At 47.1% G+C, this 15162-nt stretch overlaps 1 protein-coding gene across 1 annotated transcript in view; it reads left to right on the plus strand.

Moving 5' to 3' along the window:
• LOC135826654 (WD repeat-containing protein WRAP73-like) overlaps positions 1–14705 on the plus strand; it is a 50212-nt gene extending 35507 nt beyond the window's left edge. Inside the window, exons 8-15 of the mRNA XM_065339284.1 lie at positions 29–163; positions 1781–1864; positions 2065–2164; positions 3671–3938; positions 4161–4300; positions 5554–5637; positions 12712–12819; positions 13935–14705. Of these exons, the coding sequence (XP_065195356.1) occupies positions 29–163; positions 1781–1864; positions 2065–2164; positions 3671–3938; positions 4161–4300; positions 5554–5637; positions 12712–12819; positions 13935–14059 (1044 nt within the window). The 3' untranslated portion in view covers positions 14060–14705. The remainder of the gene's footprint in view (positions 1–28; positions 164–1780; positions 1865–2064; positions 2165–3670; positions 3939–4160; positions 4301–5553; positions 5638–12711; positions 12820–13934) is intronic.
• The last annotated feature ends 457 nt before the right edge of the window (positions 14706–15162 follow it).

Consider the following 15162-nt stretch of genomic DNA (forward strand, 5'->3'; position numbering starts at 1 on the left):
CTCCCCTGGTCTGCTGTGGGCTGTTCAGTTCAAGATTCTACTCTACTCACCGGACGGTCGGTGTCTCGGCACCTATTCAGCGTATGATAATGCGCTGGCTATTAAGAGCGTGTCTTGGTCCTCTTCTGGACAGTTCTGTGCCATTGGTTGCTACGATCAAAAGGTTAGTTTCCTCTGAGTGCTGATGGTGGCGGTGCTAGTGCTAGCTGTGACAGGTTATTTGAATCAGGGCTTCAGCTCTGCTCCCTCAGGCTGCGTTTACACGACAACGCTGGGGGTGAAAACGCAACAAAAATCCTTTCGGATGCATGGTTCATTTACACGGTACGCGGAGCAAAACGTAAAAGTTGTACACCAAAACGGAAGAAAACCAAAACGCTGGCCAAGGTGGAAGAATTTGAAAACGGAAGTGTTCTGCCGGATAAATTTAGGTGTATAAACAGTCGAAACGGTGTACTGGCCTCATTTTCCGTCACGTTTGTTTCGTTTTCGGTCGTTTACACGGATCCGACAATCAAAACAATTGTTTTTACAATTTTCGTCATGTGATGAGTGTGGTCGTGTGGTCTGTTTTCAACTATAACTTGAGTGTGATTGGTGCTTCCACGACAACACTTGGCACATGACGAACTTTGGCGGATCCTTTGCTCCCGTGTAGACGCGCGAAAACGATACAAACCGAGACAACCTCGGATCAGCTTTGGTCATGTAAACGCACGAAAACGAAAAAAGAAATGCGGGACTGAAAACGGAAAACTGGCCGTGCTTTGTCGTGTAAACGCAGCCTCAGTCTTCACAATTGTGGGCTTCCTGGATAGGTCTCTGCGAGAGGAAGAGAATGAGGTTGACCGTGATATCCAGGATACTGTACCTTCAGCGCTAGAGAACAGTGGCTGTCTGAAAAATGCTCCAAATGCGTCCAATTGTGGCCTGCTCCAGCCATTTCATTTTCCTCGGTCGCTGAGTTCCGAATTTGATGTGTACTTGTGAGAATATCTCAAGTTGAACCCGTGCAAGTTTGAGTAAATCAGCGCCACGAAAAGTCTCAAAATTCTTATAATTCAAGTCGCACTGCGCACCTTTGAAGTTGCCACAATTGCGGCTCATCTAAAGAGCAGTTTATCTCGAGAAGCGTTAAGAGCAGTTTATCTCGAGAAGCGTTGCTCGCAGCGCTTCACAGACTACTGCTACCTACCCGTGACAGCAGCAGGGACAGCAGACAGGAGTTTTCTCAGGGAGTTTTCTAGAACGGATCTGGATATTTGGATCGTTGAATTTGAGCGAGATTTGATTGAGTTCCGAGTTGGTTTGTTCACGACGCATTCAAGTATAATTATTATTTTGATACATGCCAGGCATCTGTACTATCGGAGTGAGGCAGAGTGTGTTGATGTTAAAATGGTGTTACCCAGGCTAACCTGCATGTAGGATTTTGGATATTTCTATTCTTGTGTCAACTTCAGTTCCCATTTCATTGATTTCAAGTTGCCGTGCTGAACAGATGTAGCCTGCAAATATACTTCAGTACATACTACGTACATAGTACATACATAGTACATACATAGTACATACACAGTACATACATAGTACATACATAGTACATACATAGTACATACATAGTACATACATAGTACATACATAGTACATACATAGCTGTACAAGAAACTGCCGTGTAGTTGCACACACTGGGGTGTATGTACACCTGATAGTACATATACGTGTGCTGCATGCTGTTCACAATGCACTGGCCATTTTGTTTTCCACCTTTCCCCATGGCTAGGTAAGGCTGCTTAATCACCTGACCTGGAAACCTAGCATGGAGTTTGACCATCCAACATCGTTCTCACCCAAGAAAAGCACAACAGTAAGTGCAGCCACAGGCAGGCTCCTTGTGTATGCTCTCTGAGGTTTTTTCCTTTCCTATCTCACTCAATGTGTTTATGGATAAACAGTGTGCCTCTTCATTTTTCATTGGTTTGAATTAATCCATACCACTGTTCATGGCACATTGCTCACTAGTTGGTGTCTGTGCTTGACATGAATACCGGTGATGTTTTCTCACAGGTTGTCTATCAGGAAGTGGTAATTGATGGACCCCAAGCACCTATCGATATGACATCAACACTTCAAGAGCGTCAGCGCATTCATCGCCAGCAAAGCAGATGTAAGTTCCGGTGTACTGAATGGAAAGGAACTCTTGTGAGAGGTTTTTGTCAGGCATCGATAAGTGCTTCAGAACTGACATTGCTGTTGGTCTGCCAGTGCATAGAGAATAAGACCTTTTCTATAAAATGTTCATCCCTGAGACATGTATGCTTGATTTCATCAAGTTTATCCTTAAAATGATCTATGGCAGACAGCTGCGGATTCTGAGTAACCTACCGGTAGTTGATGTTGGTTAAACCCAGCGTTGGTGGTGGTTGAAGTTGTGCTCCATAGATCTACGCGTCAGACACACGCGGCCGATTTGCAAAGACATGTACAGTAGAAGTCCTGTGTTTGCCGGACCCTGTACCAAGCGGCATCCTGTATTGACCGGACACATTTTCATGCACCAAAGTCCTGTGGATCTAACGTGCATCCCTGGATCTAGCGGGATCCTGTCATATCAGGACAGTTTCCGCTGAACCAAGGGCGTCCGGTTAGAGCAGGTTTTATTGTAGCTGTACACTGCTACGGCTGTGTATGTGACACTTGTAGTGTCACTCTCCGGGACTGCTTGTATGTATATGTGTATGTGACACTTGTAGTGTCACTCTCCGGGACTGCTTGTATGTATATGTGTATGTGCAATACAGTGAACCAGCTCAGTATAATAAAGTGCTCTGGCTGTAACATACCGTACTGGCAATATATGTGGCCGCGTAACGCGTAACAAAGGGGGGTGCGGCGTAACGCGCTAACAGGCTAGTGCGACAAATTTTCGTTGAGTTCGTAACGCGCGTCCGGCGGGGTGCGGCGATCTTTTTTTTTTGAAAAGGAAAAATGATGCGGCAAAAGCAAAAAAAATGATGCGGCAATAGCAAAAAAGTGATGCGGCAATAGCAAAAAAAGGACTGCGGCAATATAGAAACCTGTGTAACGGCTCCTGTGCGACTTTGCATGTAACGCCCTGCGTGCGGCAAACATGTGCCAATGTACGCTTCATGGCCTCACTGCGGCAACATATATTACCAGTACGGTACTATGAGATAGAAGTACTATTTTGAGGACTCTGACTTTGACTTTGGATACAGTCAGACCTCGCTTATCCGGTCCTCATTTATCCGGATCCCTCGCCATCCGGAAGAAAATCGTTGGTTACCGATTTACAGCTTATGTCATGCATACAATACAAATGTGTATTCGATTATCCGGTTCCCTCGCCTATCCGGATATTTTTCTGAAAAACGGATGTGTGCGATTATGCTAGGTCTGGCTGTATACCAGTACATGTAGAGTAGCTCGGCTGCAAAGGACAGATATTTTTCTGTCCCTCGGAGTTGGCATAGTAAAGTTTGACTATATACAATGAGTGTGGTGCATACTGTACACCCATTACGGTGTCCATAGCGATGTGGCGGTAGCTGGAGTTTGATTGGTGCACTGCAGTAGAGCGTAAGCACCTGATGAAAGATCTCATCAGCGTGTGAAACTAATCCTGCCTCCTCATGATGTGTCCGTGTGTTAGATGACATCTTCACTGGTCGTGTTCGTTTGCTGGAGGTGAAGCCCGACCCAGAGAAGCCCAACCCACGTCTTGGTGTGGGCCTTGCAAAGTTTAGTGTGGACTCTGTCTACCTTGCTACACGCAATGGTCGTTGGTTACCGATTTACAGCTTATGTCATGCATACAATACAAATGTGTATTCGATTATCCGGTTCCCTCGCCTATCCGGATATTTTTCTGAAAAACGGATGTGTGCGATTATGCTAGGTCTGGCTGTATACCAGTACATGTAGAGTAGCTCGGCTGCAAAGGACAGATATTTTTCTGTCCCTCGGAGTTGGCATAGTAAAGTTTGACTATATACAATGAGTGTGGTGCATACTGTACACCCATTACGGTGTCCATAGCGATGTGGCGGTAGCTGGAGTTTGATTGGTGCACTGCAGTAGAGCGTAAGCACCTGATGAAAGATCTCATCAGCGTGTGAAACTAATCCTGCCTCCTCATGATGTGTCCGTGTGTTAGATGACATCTTCACTGGTCGTGTTCGTTTGCTGGAGGTGAAGCCCGACCCAGAGAAGCCCAACCCACGTCTTGGTGTGGGCCTTGCAAAGTTTAGTGTGGACTCTGTCTACCTTGCTACACGCAATGGTAAGCGCTGTGTATCTCTTTCTCTCCTGCTGCTTGGCCATTCGTACTGTGTGCACGTGTAGCTTCTAGCTAGGCGTAGCAACACTGAGTAATCATTGTGTTTGTTTGCGAAATGGTGTACACCTGTCAAAACACTTACACATCCACTGCCAGGCTAACATGGCGTACTATTAGTGGGATATGCACAGTGTTGTCTGCAAAATCAGCCTTGTACTGAATTATGCCGACTCATTATACAGAGTAAGTTGGTGTTGCAAGTTAGTGGTCGTAACCCCGGCTGTAGTGATAAGAACGTTGGTTGCTCGCAACATTTCAGTTAGTGCTTTACCCATCGACTTGACTTGGTACTTGACTGATTAGGCCGAGGAAGTTCGCACCTGGAAAGAATCACATTTATGGTACATGTACTCAAATCGATTGACGCCTTGAGCTGCAAAGAGTGCTCAATGTCATGAACATAGCTTAGAACATAGCCGACTCAGCGGAGGCCGTTCAGGTTGGTTGTTCCTCCGAGTTTCATGCCGCAGGGCAATCATCCGACAACTCCGACAACCCATGATAGAACAGAGTACGACTCTCCCGGCCCAAACACCACCAGTGATAGAAACTTACGAGACGTTCCGTTTCCGCAACAAACACCTCGGTGAATACCAGACAGTGTAAGTCAATGTCGCCCATGGATGTGTACGAGCACAAGGTTTGCCAAGTCGAAGGTTGGATGGGCGTTTCATGTGCTATGAATAATGCCAGTCATGTGCTATGAATAATGCCAGTCATGTGCTATGAATAATGCCAGTCATGTGATATGAATAATGCCAGTCATGTGCTATGAATGCCAGTCATGAGTCAGTCGTTACCTCATGTCACTGGGCAAAGTGCTAGCTCAAACATTCCGAGCAACCAACTTTCTTTTAAAATTTGCTCTTATGATTGTTGTGCACTGTATTTGCTGTATTGTGTGATTATTGTGCACTGTATTTGCTGTGTTGTGTGATTGTTGTGCACTGTATTTGCTGTATTGTGTGATTGTTGTGCACTGTATTTGCTGTGTTGTGTGATTGTTGTGCGCTGTATTTGCTGTATTGTGTGATTGTTGTGCACTGTATTTGCTGTATTGTGTGATTGTTGTGCACTGTATTTGCTGTATTGTGTGATTGTTGTGCACTGTATTTGCTGTATTGTGTGATTGTTGTGCACTGTATTTGCTGTATTGTGTGATTGTTGTGCACTGTATTTGCTGTATTGTGTTGCAGACAACCAGCCTAACACCGTGTGGATTTGGGATATGCTGAGGCTGACACTAGTGGCATTGCTGATGCAAACATCACCTGTTCGCTGTGAGTTACAGTATGACAGTGGTATATATGTAGGACTCAGTGACCAGTCAAGGCCCCGTGACCAATCACGGTCCCCGTGACCAGTCAAACAGTCACAAACCCCCCATGACCAGTCACAAATTAGTTTACCAGTCACAATGCCCCATGACCAGTCACAAATCACCATACATGTACATGTGTAAAGTACACAGTTCGTGACTGCTCGCAGGGTGCTTCGTACTGCAGGATTTTTTGTGGAAACTATAATTCCCTATGACCGGCCACAGAATACAGTTGTGACCACTATAATTCCATGCGAACAGTTACATGCGGAATGTACAGTTGTGACCACTCTTTCTCTGTGAGTAGTCACAGGCAGAATATAGGTATTTCTGTATTACAAGAGAGATTAGAGGCTTTGTCACAACTCTGAGTTTCACGTATTACTACGATCGTCAGGCAACTGATGGCTCCTAAACGGGCAGCCTGAACATAAGGGGGAGCAAGGTGGGAAATTCTGACAGGTATCATAGGCGACGGGTATTATAGTGCAAGAGTCAGGTGCAGGCGTGAAGTTGCCAAGTCTTCAGACTTGGGGCTATGCAGCAGCAGTTCCAGCGTGAATGACATAATAATAGAGCTGGGGACGACACATGCCCACACCATTACACACACATACACCCACACTCTCTCCCTTTTCTCACATACACTCACACACGCGCGCACGCACACACACACACACACACATTCTCTAAATCTCTCTCTCTCACACACACACGCACATATGTCATTCATTCTCAATATCACACACACACACACCTGGCCTGGTGTACAGCTGCCAAATGCTTAGCCACACCGCCCCCGAGACAGGGGGAGAGTAGAAGAGAGAGTTTGAGACACACACACATCCACACACACACACACACACACACACACACACACACACACACACACACACACACCTGGCCTGGTGTACAGCTGCCAAATGCTTGGCCACGCCGCCCCCGAGACAGGGGGAGAGTAGAAGAGAGAGTTTGAGACACACACACACATACACACACACACACACACACACATCCACACACACACACATTCTCTAAATCTCACACACACACATTCTCTCTCTCTCACACACACACTCTCTTTCTCACGCATGCACACACACACACACTCACACATGCGCGCGCACACCTACTCACACACACACACACACACCTGGTCCTGGTCCTGGTATACACTGCCATGTAGGTCACGTGTTTCTCGTTGAGCGAGACGGAGACGAGAGGAGACATGAGCGTTGGTGACGGGATAAGTCGTTTCGCCTTTTGAAACGCCTCCGGCAATTCTGACATTGCAATTGGAACTTGTCCCTTTCATCAGCAGTTGGGCGCCTGGTGGATCGGTTGCAGTTGTGGATAGCAAAGCCCCGGATCGACTTACAGCAGCGTTCACAAATGGGACAGTGAGCGGTACAGCACGGTTTCCGAATACATAGGCGTACAGGTGAAGAGCTTGTGGCATTGGCAACATTCGGGGCAGAATTGGACTGGACACAGCGATGGACTGCAATGCCACCCGCACTCCGAAACCATCGGTGACACTGGGAGCACTGGCGGCTGTTGGCTTGCTGCTGGACTGGTTTACGCCGTTCCATGATGCACTTGTGGCGGGCGATATCTTGCTGCCGAGCAAATGCACGCCGGCACACCTCGCAGACTATCTCCCGAGCCGGTTTCTGAGCTGGTTGTATTGCTCGATAAGCTTGCCGCCACTCAGATCGTTCCTGCGCTGTGTCAAACCATGACTCGTCGGCGATGTTTATTCGTCGCAGGTCGACCCTAATTGCGTCTCGCCATCGTTTCCGCGGGCCACACGCTGGGCGTGGTGGCAGCAATGTGCCAAACAACAACATCCGCGGCATCCGCTCCTCAGGCATGCGTACCACGTGCCCAAGCCATTCCAGTCTTCTCTGCATGAGGCGGTCGGGGATATCCAGTGGGTTTGCTGCATTCCATGTTTTCAGAATGGTGTCCTTGGCTATCTTCAAGTCCCACACATCCCGCTGTGCAACACTCATGATGGAAAGAAGCGACCGGTAGTAGAAGGTCGTGATCCGTTGCACATCACTTTGCAGCGGTACCCACGTCTCCGCACAATAGAGCAGTAAGGACAGAACACAGGCCTCGAAAACCAGACGCTTGGTGCGCAGAGAGAGATTGTGGTCATTGAAGACAGCATGACGGAGCGCTCCAAAAGCACGGGAGGCAGATGAAACACGGGTCGATACATCTTTGTGAGATCGGCCAGAATCATGGATAACAGCACCCAGGTATCGGAACTCACGCACACATTCCAATGTGCCATTCTTCACAGGAAGAGGAAGTCGGTCATCATCCGTGATACCATAGCCAACCGCCATAAATTTGGTCTTGTCCAGATTGACGGTCAGACCAAATGCAGACGAGACATCGATGAACATATCCAGAGCAAGAGCAGCAGCAGTACGGGTAGTGGCAAACAGTGCAGAGTCGTCAGCGAACTGGCAGTCGTTGATGGTAGTCTGATCGTCAGTACGCTTTCTCTTGAAATAAAGCGAGCCCCCAGGATTGAATGCCAACGGGACGCCGATACCAGGCACATGCTCGACCACTCTGGACCATCTCTGGAAAACAGCCCACATGAATATGTTGAATAAGACTGGTGCCATACAACAGCCCTGCCGCAAACCACTCTTCACTGCAATGGGTTGGATGGGTGTTGACCCGATGGAGAGAGTAGCCGACATGGAGGTGTGAAACGACTTGATGATGTTTACGATGTTACTAGGGACCCCTGCCTTCGCGAGAATCAGCCACATGCATTCACGGTTTACTGAGTCGTACGCCTTACGTAAATCAACAAAGACAACGTATCCCGGGCAGCGATGTTCGTACAACTTCTCCAGGACTTGGCGAACTGCAAACACCATGTCTGTGCAAGATCGACCCTTACGAAAGCCGCACTGGGAGTCGGGTAGAATATTCTCCGCAATAATCTGTAATCTGGACTGAAGTACTCGAGCAGCAACTTTCCCAACAACATCCAGGAGTGATATGCCACGCCAATTATCACACAATGAGAGGTTACCTTTCTTTGGGATTGGCACAAGGTTGCAGTCTACCCATTCCTGCGGAACAGCCTCGTCATCCCAGACATGGTGCAACAGATCCAACAGTGCCTCCATGAAACTCTCACCACCCGCTTTGACCAACTCAGGCAGGATAGCTGAGGCGCCAGCGGCCTTGCCGTTGCTGAGTTGTCGAATAGCTCGCGCCACCTCTGCTGCATCCGGCTTGCCAGCGATGTTCTGGTTGATAGGCTGCTGGTCTATTTCGTCAATGGCACATGGATCAAATGTGCTAGGGATGTTGAGTACGCCATCGAAATGTTGGTACCATCGTCCACCTTGTTCCTCCACAGATTTGCAGATGTTGCCATTTGCATCCCTAATAGCGGTAGTAGACACAGGGCGTAATCCCTGCTTGGCAGCCTGCATATCCTTAACACATGCCCACACCCGTGAGGAACTAAACCGTGCACCATCAAGAGATTTGGCTTTGTTGGTGAACCAGGAGTTCTTGGCAGAGCGGACAGCAGCTCTTGCCTTACTCCTGGCAGCCTTGAACCTGTTCCACGTGTCATCAGACCTGCCACTTGAAATCCATTCTTGATATCGCTGATTCCTTTCATTCAACAAGGGTTCGAGGGTATCTTTGCTCTCAGTAAACCAATCTGGTTGACGACGTTTCTGAAAACCGAGGGTCTCCTCTGCAGACTCGGTGACCGCGGTGCGCAACCTCGACCATTTGCATTCAACGGTGGTATGTTCATTCGGCTGTTGCAGACTGTTTGTGAGGCATTCACGATAGACATCAGCAACTCGTGTGATGTTTCCAGATGAGTCAGTGCTGTGGACATCCTTCAAACGTGCAACATCAAACCGCTTACATTTCTTCGTTTGCACACAACGCGAGCGGCGCTGCAGACGGCCTACTACAAAACGCGCAGCCACCAGGTTGTGATCGCTCCCACATTCCGCACTTCTTATAACTTGAGCATCAATACATTGGTGGTAGTCAGCTTGTGACGTGATGACAAAATCAATACAATGAAATCTCTTTGACCTTGGATGTTGCCAGGTCCACTTCCTATCCTCTGTCTTGCAGAACCATGTGTTACACACCATCGCCTGAATAGTTGCAAGAAAATCCAACAGCTCACGTCCTGCAGAGTTCATCTCACCCACTCCATGTGGGCCCCGTACACGTGACCACTCATCAGCGTCAGCATGCGTACGGGATCCAACTCTGGCGTTGAAGTCACCCAACAGAATAAACTTTTCTGTGCCCATCCGTGGCAAAGTCGCTTGCAAGTCCGCAAAGAACTGTTCCTTGGCAATTCGCTTGCTGGCGAACGTCGGAGCATATGCGGAGATGACAGTATACCATACCGGTGAACACCCATGAATATCAAACTTCAATCGCGCTGACACAATCCGAGAGCTGCGGGCGTCGTATTGACAACCGCCGTCACGCCACGCGCGAGCTGCATTTCCCAGCAACAGAATCGCAACACCTTCACCCCTTCGACACGACTCTCCCTCGCCAGGTGAAGGTCTTCCAGACGAAATTAGCACTGCTCCGTCGATGTTGTAAACGTTCTTATCCAGCCAGTAGGTCTCTTGAAGACAAACTATTTCCAATCCAAGACGTTTGAAAATTTGAATTATCCGATAAATTTTCTTGTCGTCAGCCACTTGATGTCGAGTGGATGCTGTTTGGACGGGTCCTTCACTTTCCAGCAACGAGCGGACATTCCACGTCCCAACGCTCAGGGTAAACTCCTTTCGTCTCCTACTGCGTGCGGTAGATGGCTCCATTCGCGGGCTTGCAAGGCCTCGCGATGGGTCCAACAGCGGAAAACAGAGTCAGAGTGACGACACCCGAAGTTCGTCCTGTAATCTGCTCTGCTGACTTTCCGCTGTGGACTTCTACTGGGAACTGTCCCAGGGACGACCCTGGAAGCCCAGAGCCGTCCCTGAGAACTGAAAACTAACAAAAACTAATCAAACGATGAGAGCTACAAAATTCCTAACCGACTCCTGTAGAGTCACACACACACACACACACACACACACACACACACACACAAATAGGCAGCGGGACTACCAGCTAGATTCACGTGACCTTGCGGACAAAGTTACGGAGGTAGAACTTGTTTCCATGACGACACTTGGACACAAGTGCTTCTGTATTATTTTTATCTCTTTTCAACCAATCCACAAGCCAAGAAGAGATGCGTAGACGGAAGAACCGTACTCTTGGTGATACTGATCGCAAACATGATTAATTCCTCCAGGCCATTGAGCACCCAATTCTAAACCTTATCTAAGCAAAGCAGCATGCCAGTTCAAGAACATCTCGTCAGACATACACATCGATACATGTCTGGTGCACTCTCACTAACAAGCAGGCATCGCAGGCTACATTCGCACCAGCAATCAAAAGAAGTTGAAGTGAGTGAATATTTCTATAAAATTAATAATTGGAAGACAAATGAAGGTGTGGAGAATCGCCCAAAGACACTGACAAGGAGACAGTAAACGGTACACAGTACTCGTATGCATGTACTTATACACGTTATAGCAGCACAACGAGAAAGACCATGGTGCATAATGTTGCATCAATAAATTTATTTTACAGAGTTATTTTGGGAGTAGAAATGAAGATGTGTTCGAAGCAGTAAACTGCGTAAGCACTACGTTGAGCCACAATATTGAAATACAGTTTCCTGCAGTCAAAACAAGACACTCACACTTCTCTGGTCTAGTTCGCCATTCTTATCGATAAACATGACTTGATTTAATTTCTTACGATGGTTCTTGAGAATGGATCAATGATGTCTTGAATAGATGTCTTCCTGAACGACTTCAACTGAGAGGCAGTTTCAGTTTCAACAAGCTGGACATTGTTTTTCTGTGGAGTCTTCCACAAGAAAGACAGAGCTACACACACGAAGGTGCTTGATGTACTCAGTACCCTCTTGGAAATGAACATATTTTCATTTCCATCTTCATTATATTTTCGTCTCTGCATCGTCGACGATGTCCACTTCTGACTCCGTAATCTTGTCACCCATCCTCTCCAAAAACACAAATCGAGTGCTGCTTGCATGCTGGATCAGTTGAAGTCAGTCTCTGCTCTAGCAAGATCGGCATGCAAAAATTACATGACTGAAAATATTCCGAAATAGCTTTTCTGAACGACGAAGTTTGTTCTTCAAATATGATGAATAGCACAACCTACTAGCCAGAACGTCCTCTCAAAAGAGATTCTATCTGAAGCCTGCAAGATTTTCGACCACCCTTCGTTTTGGAGAGGAGCCCACACACACCAGACTCGAGCTACAAGTAAACTACGCGGAGATCGAGAGTTGATCGAAATCTTTCTTGCTCACTTCTGAAACCTGTGAAGGAAAAAAGTATGCTGAACGCGTGAATGCCACAGTTGAGTCGTAATATTTTGACGTGGATCCTGTGACCGTTCACAGAGAAAGTCGCGGCTGTTTGTGACTGGTCATCGGGATTCAAACTGGTGTGTGACTTTATGACTGCTCTTCGGGGATTTGTGACTGTTTGATTGGTCACGGGGAGCGTGATCGGTCATCGAGACGTGACTGCTCACTGAGTCCTACATATATGCCTGGCATCAATACCTAGCAATACCTAGCAATACCTAGCAATACCTAGCATGCATACATAGTGCATACACATTCTGCAATGGCTTTTAGCTTGTAGGCATCCTGGTAGTCCATATAGCCACCATCATCCTACTCCGTAACGGTGTTGTCCACTGCTACTTGCAGTGCTGTAGGTTGTAACATTATTTTAAAGTGGATTGGCAGGTGCATGTAAGCCACAGTGCATGATCCCATCGATGTAACACTGTATCCTTTCTCCAGAGTAGAATTCTATCTCCCTTGAAATGAGTTTTATTAGGACATTTATGCTGAGAGTGTTGTGTCGTCATCGTCGTCGTTCATTGTTTTCTGCTGTAGGTCTAGAATGGTCACCAGTCACCACTGAACTGGCCGTGTGTAGTGGCACTAGCCATGTGTATATCTGGTCACCGGCTGGCTGTACAAGCACCAGCATCCCAACAGACCGTGAGTACATAGTGCGCAATTGCATGCCCTGCATTTGACTTCATTCTGCCTGTAATGCAATGCTGCGAAAGCAGACATGTCCTGGCGGCTGTGTATTGGCTCCATTCACTGCTCGGTACAGTTAGCTGTATTCATGCATGTACATGCAGCTGCTGCTTTGCCTGGCCTGCGCCTGGCTTGCTCCAGGCACAGCATACGACAGAGTGCAGTCTTGGTACTGTTTCAAGTTTCAATCACGGAGTAGTAAAATCCTTTACTACTGCTTGGTTTCAATATGCTTCGAAGTACTCTTTTGAATAAAGACGAACCAAAGCAAGACAACACTGAAGCGTGCATAGCAAGGCACTACTCTGAGTACTTGAAGTACATAAATTACAACTCAACTCATTGTCCATCTATCACCAACATTCTCGACCTCAGGACTACACACATTTCAAGCCGACCGATTCTTTGCGGACACGCATGTACTGGGACTTCTTATCCATAGTATTTAAAAGTCTCTTGCTGCCCTGGGAATAAGAAAGATTATGCATCACCAGTACTGCCGGGTGCCGAAGAACTGAGGGGTCAGCCTCGTAGCTTAGGCCGTTCTTCTTTTCATGTACTACAGTAATACTATACACTCAGTATACAGTCTTTATAATACCGGTATACCATTGAGTCACCGTGTGTATATCGGTGTCGGCGTGTGCTCCGTTCTTCGGCGTGTGCTCCGTTCTTCGGCGCCTGGCAGTACTGTATGGTGTTTGCATGATTCACACTACATTTGTACTACATTTGTACTACATTTGTACATCTGTACATCTGTACAGATATATCTGGAGCTCTTTTGCACCCCACTTTGTTATGAATCGGAAATCCAGGGGCAAGTTGGAAAAGGAAATAATAATTAGTGATGCTTAACCTCCTGGTTTTGACTGTGCCGTGTCCTGTGTGTGCTTGTATGTGTTTGTGTGTTTGTATGTGTTTGTGTGTGTGTGTGTGTGTGTGTGTGTGTTTGTATGTGTGTGTGTGTGTGTGTGTGTGTGTTTGTGTATGTGTGTGTATGTATGTGGTGGTGTTTGTGTTTGTGTTTGCCCTTCTGCCACTGCACCGCTGTCCTGTACTTCACACAGTACCGTTCCCAGCACAACGTCTTAGCTGGTCACCGTGTGGTGATTCGTTCACAGTAATGTCCAAAGAACGATTCTGTGTCTGCTACCACCAAGGTGAGATGAAAGCATCCCAGCTGGAGGAATAGTCCATGTGCCTGTGCCTGTATAATCTTGAATTTTCTGAAGAGCGGCATACATCCAGGATGGCAGCTGGGCTGTCTTACCGCAATTCTTGAAAGCATTGGCTTTCATCTCCTGCCTGCAGCCTGCTGCATCTGGCCATGTGCTGTTATCTGGCCATTTGCTGTTATGAAGTATTTTTCTTACAGTATAATTGAACAATTTTTATTTCGCTCACTCCAATGGCCGAGTTTGCCACGACCCTCCGTTTTCTCCTCTTTTTTTGGGTTTTACTTTTACAGTAGTAGGTTTGTGAATACTCTAGTTTCCCTCTTATTTGATTTCTACTTTCTTCATGCACATATCCACAGTGTTATAGAACCCATACTCATACCTAAGAAAAACCTTCTAATTTGATAGGCATGCCCCCTTCAGTGGTTGATTTATTGTATATACCCGTGCTTGCCACCCTTGGAACAGACCTGAAGGTGGCTTTGGTGTAATCGTTGAGTCTCATTCCGAAGTACAGCAACGCCATACTGCCTGGTTTGCATCGTTTAGCACAGCATACAGCTACATGTATTGCCAGCTTTTGGCCAATGTTCCATACACACAGTATGCAGAATGATCTGTACACACATGTGACATTATTACTGTATCATATCCACTCAATTATTACTGTGCATTTGGTACATTGCCTCAGCCCTGGCTTTGTGGCACGCTGCCTTCATTACCTCATGCAGCTACACACTGCACAATCTGCAAACTGCAGAAGATCAAAATATCGCTCACTAAAAGGCTGTGTTTACATGAGAAATTTCAACCCGGGTCGAGTTCAGCCCGGGTTGAAAGTCTGTACGACAGACAAAAGAGGTGAGCGTTTACATGAAGACAGTTGACCCGGCTCTAATACTGATATGCCGCCAAAAGTCCACTTCTACAGTCCTGTATGGTCACGTGAATCCGTTCGCGCGAAATTTGCATCTGCAGTGCTGTTCAAACCTGGCGCGAGATACGTACAGAAGTACGTTTGTACGATTTTCTTGACCCGAGTTGATTTCAACCCTCCCCCCAAATCAACCCGGGGCGAAATTTCAACCCGGATCAAGCGCAATGCGTCACGCGCCAT

Source organism: Sycon ciliatum, chromosome 1 (assembly GCF_964019385.1).
Source record: "Sycon ciliatum chromosome 1, ocSycCili1.1, whole genome shotgun sequence".
In the NCBI taxonomy this organism is placed as follows: Eukaryota; Metazoa; Porifera; class Calcarea; order Leucosolenida; family Sycettidae; genus Sycon; species Sycon ciliatum.